The sequence below is a fragment of the Nansenia antarctica genome (genome assembly GCF_963989245.1).
Source record: "Nansenia antarctica genome assembly, chromosome: 12".
Classification (NCBI taxonomy): Eukaryota; Metazoa; Chordata; class Actinopteri; order Argentiniformes; family Microstomatidae; genus Nansenia; species Nansenia antarctica.
This window is the reverse complement of record NC_137682.1, coordinates 10565804-10575803: the sequence shown is the minus strand read 5'-3', so window position 1 is coordinate 10575803 and position 10000 is coordinate 10565804. Positions and strand designations below refer to the sequence as shown.

Here is a 10000-nt window from a genome sequence, read left to right as displayed (position 1 = left end):
GGGACAACTGGGACATCAACATGACACATTTCACTGATGGCTTCCCATAGGAACCTATCTTTTATTTAGGTGATCTCAGTACTAGTAGGACTGGGCAGCCTGGATCTGCCACATCCCTATTATTCACACTAAGAGAGCACTCTTTTCAAAAGTATCGAAAAAAGGGAAGGAGGTTGTTTTTCCACAAAACATGACTTCTGCTCAAAGCCAATCAAAATGAGACCACTCGCAGCGGATGCTGCATTCAAACGGAATGAGTTAAAAATGGTTCAGACCTCAAAGAAAAAGGTGATTTGGTGATTCTTTTTAGAGCTACGAGAGACTAATAAGAAATCAAGGTGTGTGTGTGTGTGTGTGTGTGTGTGTGTGTGTGTGTGTGTGTGTGTGTGTTTGCGGTATATCTTGTTTGTGGTATAAGAATGTGAGGAGAGGTCTATTAGGTCAATAATGAGTTGGTTTGAGCTGGCTTGTCAGTGAGCTGTTTGCTTTGAAGTCTGGAGTAATGAGAACATTCAGAGACACTGTCTACTCCACAGTGGCTGTGGGGGTGTGCGTGTGTGTGTGGGTGTGGATGTGGGTGCATGTGTCTGTATCCACTGACAACTGTTAATCATTTTCTAAAGCAGGAGAGAGAGAAAGACAGTTTCCCTTGGGCCTTCAAATAGTGCAGAACATGGGAAGAGAAGTTGAGCTTCTGAACAGATGCTTAAACCAATGGAGGCTAAATATATCAATAGAACAAACATACAAACACTCAGACACAAACAGACACTCTCATTTTAAAAGTTATATCTGTGAATGTGTTAGTAGGCGTCTGTATTTTTGCTACCATTAAGCAGCATGAAAGAAATGTTTTGAAATAGGTTGGTAAAAAAGGATATACTCTATTTTTCCAACCTTTGTCACAACTGAAACCTCTTGAAAAAAGTATGTATGCTTTAATTTAAAAAGGAGGTGGTTCAGCCATCAGACCATGACAGAAATACGCCTTTGTGTGACTGCTCATGCAAGAAGAATGCAAGAAATACTTGATTTGCAAGCAGTTTTTCGTTGTGACCAACATCTAAAATGCTACAGTTGAGCAATTTAAGGTTCCCTTTTAAAAGACCATTTGTACTAATACTAATACGTCATATTAACAGTCCCCCAAAAGAGTCTCACCCCAATCGTTTTCTGATTCCGTCACACCAAGGGGCCCCGGACCAAGGCAAATGCCTCCCCGTCACTCAGCTACTTGTTTGTGGGGTTTGAGGAACAGCTCAGACCCTGGAGATTTTTAAATCCCTCCTTAAAACACACCTGTTTTCCCTAGCCTTCCCCCCCCACCTAGCTATCGGTCCCTGGCTTTTATTACTTTATAGTTTTTATTGTAGGTCCCTGGCTCTTCTTGTCTCATTGTTTTATTGTTTTTTAGTCCTTTTATCTTCTCTTTTAACTTTACCATTATCTTGTATTGCATTGTATTGTGTGCATTGTGCATCTTGTTTATTTCCTGCATTTGATCTATTTTACAACTGTGAAGCACTTTGGTTCAGCACTGCTGTATGTAAACGTGCTATACAAATAAAGCTGACTTGGCTTGACTTGAGGAGCCGTTCCTTAGAACAGGGTTGATCAGGCAGCAGTCTGCCCTAGGGCCGAGGTCCCGGTGATATTGGCCCTGGAGCAGGGCCGTCCGTGTTCATGGACAGAACCACCAGACACTTCAACAATCCCATACATGTGGAAAAATCCATTACAGTGTAGACGTATCTTCCTAGCAAACAATTTCTTAGGGTCTTGCACTTCGTCATGCACACCTGACGCGTGAAGGTCAGGGTCACGGAGGTGTTCTGTCACACACGTGTGGCAGATTGATGGCATGTGCAAGGCATGCGTATTACAGTACACGCTGCACCCCCACGCGGTCTAGTCCTTCACAGGGTCATGACACAGAACACAGGGTCATGTTCTCTAGAATTCACATGCATGTACAGGTGGTAGGTCCATATGCTAGAGCCCTAGATACACATGTGTGTAACGCACATATCTAGGAAAAGTCATGTAAGGAGCGTCCTGAAATTTGATCGAGGGCAAAGATATAACATTTTTCTTTACTCACAGGGGTCATGGCTGTTCTAGTGTTAACACCTCCCTAGTGTGTGTGTGTGTGTGTGTGTGTGTGTGTGTGTGTGTGTGTGTGTGTGTGTGTGTGTGTGTGGGTGTGGGTGTGTGTGTGTGTACCCATTAGGCTGTGACGGTTCGCAGAGTGGCTGGCTGGGGTTTTTCGACAATAATAATCATAATAATAACTTGGATTTGTATAGCGCCTTTCATCAAACCCAAGGACAGTGCTTATTACAGTATGGGGGGTTGGGGGGGTTGAAGAGGGGATGCCACTTGAGGTGTTCTTGTGTGTGTGTGTGTGTGTGTGTGTGTGTGTGTGTGTGTGTGTGTGTGTGTGTGTGTGTGTGTGTGTGTGTGAGAGAGAGAGAGAGAGAGAGAGAGAGTGCTGTTGTGCTGTTTGTGTCTGCGAGGTATCCGTCACAAGAGTTTTAACATCCGATGCCATTTTATTCTTAGAATCAGTCACTCTATTTTAAGGGCTTCAAGGGAGCTTAAAATTAAACTAGAACCCCCTTTTTTCTTTAACGTTTAATCATCCACTTATCCTCACACGGGAAGACGTTTCCTTTAAGAGGATGAGCGCTTGCATAATGCCTGTAATACAACCGTCTGTAAACGCTGCCCTCTATCATTCCACTCGTTTGAATGGTAAATGGACTGCACTTATATAGCGCCTCTATCCAAAGTGCTTTACAATGGCCTCTCATTCACCCATTCACACACCAATGGCGGCAAGCTACCATGCAAGGCGCTGGCCCGCTCACTGGGAGCAATATGGGGTTCAGTGTCTTGACCAAGGACACTTCGACATGTGGCCAGCCGGGGCTCGAACCGCCGATCTGCCAACCTTGCGATCATTAGACAGCGGCTCTACCTCCTGCGCCACAACTGGCCCAAAAAAGATGAAAGAGACCTGTGGAGGAGGATAAAAGTCATATTCATAATACGCTTTTCTTCCCGTTGACACGTACATAGAGGGGGGGGTGGGGGTGGGGGGGGGGGGGGGGGTGGGGGCGGTCTGTAGCATCAAAGATGATGTTAAAAATGGAATAAGAACGCTAAAACAGAAGCTGCCGCCAGACCGGCCTGTAGGGAGCGAGTGTGAACTGTAGGGGGCTGTAATCGCCTCTCACACACACACACAGACAGACAGACACACACACACACACACACACACTCACAGACACACACTCACAAACACACAGACAGACACACCCACACACACACCTCGTACGTAGTCTTTATTCGCTTTAATCGCCTCTCACCTTGCCGTCGCGGTCTTCAAATACCTGTCCAATGTTGTTAGGGGCAACAGGCATAAAAGGTTGCCCTGGCAACCAAACTCTCCACTTGCCAATGGGGAGTGGGGGGGGAGTGATAGACTGAAGGAGGAGAGGGAGAGAAAGAACGAGGGGGGGGGGGGGGGGGGGTTGGAAGGAGAAGTTGGAGAGATGAAGGGAGGGAGGGGGTGAGAGAGAGAGAGAGAGAGAGAGAGAGAGAGAGAGAGAGAGAGAGAGAGAGAGAGAGAGAGAGAGAGAGAGAGAGAGAGTGAACGTGAGATGTCTTTGAACTGTTCCGTGTCAGAGAGGATCCAACCTTTAGATCTGCCTGGAGCCTGGCAGGAAATAGAGGCGTCATGGCAGGGCTGGGGAGTGTCAGGGACAGTGTGTGTGTGTGTGTGTGTGTGTGTGTGTGTGTGTGTGTGTGTGTGTGTGTCTGCAGCTGTGCGTGCAGGAGTGTATCTCTCTCTCTCTCTCTCTCTCTCTCACTTTCTCATCTGAGTCAATTCAACATCATTAGCTTTCCTGTGGCTGGGGCTAGAGAGGCGTGACGGCGGGGCTGTGACTAGGGAATATGACTCTGTTATCACCGCCTTTCAAACTGATGGAATCCTATAGGCTTCCTAGGTGCTGTTTCGTCAATTATTGCTGTTTCTATATTTGTTTATCGTGTTCCAGCTCAGTGGCAGTTGTTGTTGACTTGAATATGAATACCTAGAGCCAGGCATTCACTTTATGCTGAACACACATAATGTTTGGTCATTAAGATTGGGGAAATTATAGCAGCAGGGAGTTTAAAAGGAGTACTTTTTTTTATTTTTAAATAAGTATGTGCCCGGAATAATATTATGTTGCGCATTCAAGCCTCATAGATGTGTTAGTGACAAACGTTTAGTGTGTTTCTATTGTTAAGAAAGGATAATTCAGTACAGTGACCAGTCTGTGTTTGTGTGTGTATCATATTCATTATGTGTGTGTGTGTGTGTGTTTTACAGGATGGCTACGCTCAGTATCACTTTGTGGGCTCTGCCTCAACGATAGAGAGAGATAGACAGAGACCGTACTCCTCTTCTCGCACGCCCTCGGTGTCTCCCGTACGGACCTCACCCAACAACCGCTCAGGTGAGTCCTACGAGTGGTGTGTAGTAGTGTGTGTGTGTGTGTGTGTGTGTGTGTGTGTGTGTGTGTGTGTAAGTGTGTGTGTGTAAGTGTGTGTGTGTAAGTGTGTGTAAGTGTGTAAGTGTGTAAGCATCATAAAATGAATAGTCTGTTAGTGTACACTTTATGACATTAACACATACACACACACACACCTTCTTTTATTTTTTTTATGTGTGCCTTAACTTCTCTGGCTCAGTGGTGGACTGTGTGCACCTCTCTCACGCAGGGAGAACAAAATGAAAACAAGAGCAATGTCACAAGGTTACACTCCCTCTCTCTCTCACTGCAGTGCAGGATAGAACTTTGTACAATACAGCAAATCTCAGAAAAAAGTGAACATTCTGTCACAGTGAACAGACTGTTCGGGAAGCCCAATATATTCTGAGATATGGCATATGTGTTTTATGGGATCATGGTGGACCACGCGTCCACAATATTACTTTTTCTGAGCTCTCTGCCAAGCATGGATGAAAGAGGAACCTATGAGGGTTAGTGTGAATACTTTACTTTGAACACTTTATCAGACAGGGAACACTTTATCAAAGACTTTGCTTGGACTTGGACTTGGACTCGGAGCTTCAAAGAAACATAATTGTGACAGCAGCTGGTGTTTTGGGTAACAAGTAGACCAAGGTCATTTTTTCATTTTGCATATTATGAAAGTACAGATTGTAAGCTTTCAAATGATGTGGCATACATTGAAATACACAGAAAAAAACTTGAAGAAGAATGTTGGTACACCTCAAATCAACTAACAGGCAACCACCCCCAACCACTCCCCCAGGACAACCACAAGATTCACAATTTTTTTATTGCCATGTGTGCCAAAAGTTTATTACATCCCATTATACAAGTACAAGAGAGTAAAATTATTATGGCTTCAGTTACCGTCGACATTGCAGCAGCAAGAGAAAACTAGCTTTCCTATGTATAAAAGGAAACAATAAGGGAAGATACAATCGATACAATAAAAGAAGTACAAATTAATAATGTTGTGTCCGTGTGTATGCATTTTTCATTATATTCCATAATGCATCTAGTGGGACTTTGGTGGAGGGCATGTGATTTTTCGTGCCTTATCACAACAGAATTCTATGATCTTCTCAAAAAGATCATTCTGCCAGAGTGGGGTTTTTCCGTGTCAGTGAAGCATCTCTCCCCTCCGTGTGAACGCAAACTTCGTGGCCATTTCTATGCTAGTCACAGTAGTAGGAGTAGTTATTTTCATGCAAAATAGTGTATATTTATTGATTTACTGATACTGTAGTGGAAGATATCCTCATTTCCAGTGAAGTAGCCATCTTGTGACATTTTTGTTTATCTCGCCCCTTCATCACTTTAATTGGTTTCTTGAAAACAAAACATGCCCCCCACCCCCAAACCCTACTGTTAGCAGATCAAAAAACAAGCTTACCTTGCTGATAAATTAACCATATTTAGTGATCGTAAAACTGTTGTTTGTTATATCGAGTGGGTACTTCAAAACTTCAAGTTGCGTATTGTGAAAAAAAACAAAAATCCCATTTTGTTGAAAAGAAAACTCTTTTTTTTATTTACGAGGTTTCACGGTTGCCAACTGGTTGCACATCAGCTGCTGTCACGATTATGTTTTTCATTCAGGTTTTCTTCCATGTTTTGTTGCAAGCTAGCATAGGCAACAACTCTCTATTCTACGGTGTGGGGGAGTGTTCTTGGAATGGAACATCTAATTAAATTATGAGCACATTCTCCCATCGCTCCATCCGGTTCAATCCAAGCCAGATCGGCTCATCAAAAATTCTCCAAACCTGCAGAAGGGTTCTGAGAACGAGGTGATTTGGATGTATGGCTACGTGCCAAAGAATTCCGTAACACTCCCCACCTAGAGTGCCAAGTGTTTTATGTTTTATTTACCTCGCAACATTACTTTGATTGACGAAATGAAGCATCATCATTTATGCATTTGTTGGTGAATAAAGTCACCCTTGGCCCTCTAGAATGTTGACAATTTGGTTAACTTTATTCACCATCGGCACTGAATGAGGCACATTGACAAATGTCCCAAATGTGCAGTTGCTCCCGTTTAAACGCTCACTTAACCAGGCCAATGAGCCAGGAAACTATAGAAAGAGGACGTTCGTTAGCCGTTAGCCGTTTTCATCAGCGCTAGCCCGCCAATGGGCCTTCACACTGAGCTTAGCTCAATTACCGTTAACCAGGAGCATCGGTGCTAGCTTGCCTGTGGCTGTGCTTTCTCCATATTGGGCTTAGCTCTCTGACGAGCCAGAAAAGTGATTTTCCTCCCCCTGGCTTAGGGGAGTTTTTAACAGGCCCTGCCCAGGCTGTGTGTGTGTGTGTGTGTGTGTGTGTGTGTGTGTGTGTGTGTGTGTGTGTGTGTGTGTGTGTGTGTGTGTGTGTCTGTGTGTGTGTGTGTGTGTGTGTGTGTGGGCATGTGCCTGTGTGTGTGTGTGTGTGTGTGTGTGTGTGTGTGTGTGTATGGTGTGTATGGTGGGCCTGTGTGTGTGTGTGTGTGTGTGTGTGGTGTTTGTGTGGGCATGTGCCTGTGTGTGTGTGTGTGTGTGTGTGTGTGTGTGTGTGTGTGTGGGCATGTGTGTGTGTGTGTGTGTGTGTCTGCGTGCAATAGCTCTACCACGTCAAGGTCATTGGTATGCTAAGCCATCAGTATTTCTCCCAGCACTTTCTCCCTAACTCATTCTCTGTAGCTGAAGAAGATATAACACATCCTTTAGTGCAGTAAGATAGAATGAGGAGGAGGAGGAGGAGGAGAGATGAGGGGAAAGGGAGGGGGGGGGGGTTGGAGGAGAGGGAGGGGGATGCTGGAGACGAGAGGATAGGAGAGGAGGGGGAGGGGAGGGGAGGGAGGGGGGTGTGAGAGAGAGAGAGAGAGAGAGAGAGAGAGAAGGAGGGGGATGTGAGAGAGGGATGAAGAGGAGAGGAGAGGTATGGGGGACGCAGGAGAGGAGAGGAAAAGAGGAGAGGATGAATGAAAGTTTGACTTTGACTGCTTGACATTGAAGAGTGAGAACCTTTTAAGAACATGATGGAGAGAGAGGCTCTGAGCTGGGTTAATGAACAGGGCTTACTCTCCTCTCATCCTTCTTTCCTCTCTCTCTCTCTCTCCCCCCTCTCCCCTGTTCCCTTCCCTCCTCCTTAGGCCCCCATAATATGTCACACACACACACACACACACACACACTCACACACTCACTCATATCTCTCTTCTGCATGTTCTGTGTGCCATAGCCTCTGAGATGGATCAAAGAACAGAGGAGAGGGAAGTGAGGGAGAGAGGGAGGGAGGGAGGGAGGGAGGGAGAGAGAGAATGAGAGTGAGATACACACTCCTGCACACACACTTGCACATACAAACACACACTCTCCCTGACACTCCCCTGCCCTGCGGTGACGCTTCAATTTCCTGCCAAGCTCCGGGCAGATGTAAAGGTTGGATCCTCTCTGACACGGAACAGTTCAAAGACATCTCACGTTCACTCTCTCTCTCTCCTACTATCTAGATAGAGAGAGAGAAAGAGAGATGGAGAGTAGCGGGGGGGGGGGGGGGGGGGGGGGAGACGCAATCTTCCCAGAACAAATCGGGAGAAGAGGTGAGGAGGTAATGAGTGGATTTGTGTAAGAGAAGCCCTAGGGCCTAGGAGAATGGGGTGGAAGAGAGAGGGAGGGTGAAAAAAGTGAAAAAGAAAAGCAGGACAGAGAGAGAAATGGAGAAGGAGAGGGATATAAAGTAACACGGGAGATTGCGAGGCAGTGAGAGAGAGAAAGAGAGAGTGAGAGGGAAAGGGAACGTGCTGGTCTGTGGAGACATGCATGCAAGAACAGCAAAGGAACCAGACACCAAAAAACACATACCTAGTAGCAACAGCTTCTTCTTCCCCCACCCCTCCCCCTTGACACAATTAGGATAAGGTAACAAACAAAAACATGACGCAGGTCCTGCAGCTCTGAAGAATGCTGGGTCTGTCCATAGTCAATGGCAGGATTAGAGAAGACTCAGGGCGCTTAAGTGGCGTAGTGGATTAAGCGCTGACCATGTACCGCAGGGCTCCCGGTTCGATTCCAGCCGCGGACATATCCTGCATGTCATCCCTTCTCTCTCTCTCTCTCACCCATCCTTCCTGTCATAATCTCTACTATATATGTCATTAAAAAGAAAAAATATGAGTGGGACTGCCCCACTCAGAAAAAATTACTTAAAAAAAAAAAGGATTAGAGAAGACTCCCTCGGGTGGTACACCTACAGCTCATCTCTTGGCAATAGCACAGTAGACTATTCCATATCAGACCTATGCCATGAATATCTCAGAGCACTCACCGTCGACCCCCCCCCCCATCAACACCTCTCTCAGACCGCTGAAACATCACAGTATATCTGAGGAGGGCGGGACCCCACCATGAGGAAACACAGCCCAATGAACGGCATACTGCTAATCAGCCCTCCCGATGGAGTGAAAGCCATTGGCAAGTTCATGCAAATTCCATCACTCTTTGACTACCTCCTGGCAGAAATGTTTTTCGACAGTGAAGGGGTGAACCTGGCAGTGTGGAGCCTGAACAAAGTCGTTGACGTTTCAGTGTCCTTCCTCTAACTTAAAGAAGAGGAAAAACGAAAAAGAATTAAAAGCAATGAGAAATAGTTTGAGAATGACTGTAGAAACCTGGAATAGTAGGAAATAGTCATAGTAAAAATACACCCTCAGACAAAGAAGGAACAGTGTACCCGAAATCAGCTTAGTGAACAAAGGAACAGCATACCAGAAATCAGATGAATGAAAGAAGGAACAGCCTAGCAGAAACGAGATGAATGAAATCGAAGATTCCATAAGCTCTAATCATTTCTGTGAGAATTGGAAAACACTGAACAAAACACACTATGGGGGTACACTATATGGATGAACCATTTTACAAATCTTTATAGCAGTATAACAATGAATCCGGAACAAAAAGCTATACATGATGAATTGCAATCCCTTGAATCAGCTACCAAAGAATACCAGAACCCTTTTGGATACTTCCATTACAGAGCTTGAATTACTGGAAACACTACAAACCCTTCAACTCAAAAAGGCCTGTGGTGGCGATGGAATATTCAACAAAATCATTAAATATACAGACAATTACAATCACCTCAAAACAAGCCACCCCCCAAACACTCCGTAACAAAGCCCTCATCTGCCAAGAGATGAGCCTGGAGAAGAGTGTCTTTAGCCAGCTAGTCCTGAGGCTCAGTTCCCAAAATGTACTGCGTGTGTGTGAGTGAGAGCTTTTGTGAGCCCGCATGTATGATGTGGCTCTTTCTGGTACCCCAACAATTTTTGGGGGGTTCTTAGTCTCCGACTGGTTGGCCACCCCTGCCATAGAGCCTCAGGACAGCAACAAGGAGATGAAACCAAGTCACACTATAAAGACACACAAAGAGAATACAATAACATATCGGAA

The 10000-nt window shown here is 45.4% G+C and overlaps 1 protein-coding gene across 1 annotated transcript in view; it reads left to right on the top strand.

The window, feature by feature from the left end:
• The window catches only part of LOC308168849 (catenin delta-2-like), a gene marked incomplete at both ends in the record, with an annotated part of 196466 nt that overhangs the window by 180804 nt on the left and 5662 nt on the right, over window positions 1-10000 (top strand). The window contains one exon of the mRNA XM_080543493.1: window positions 4382-4508. Coding sequence (XP_080399619.1) covers window positions 4382-4508 — 127 coding nt within the window. The remainder of the gene's footprint in view (window positions 1-4381; window positions 4509-10000) is intronic.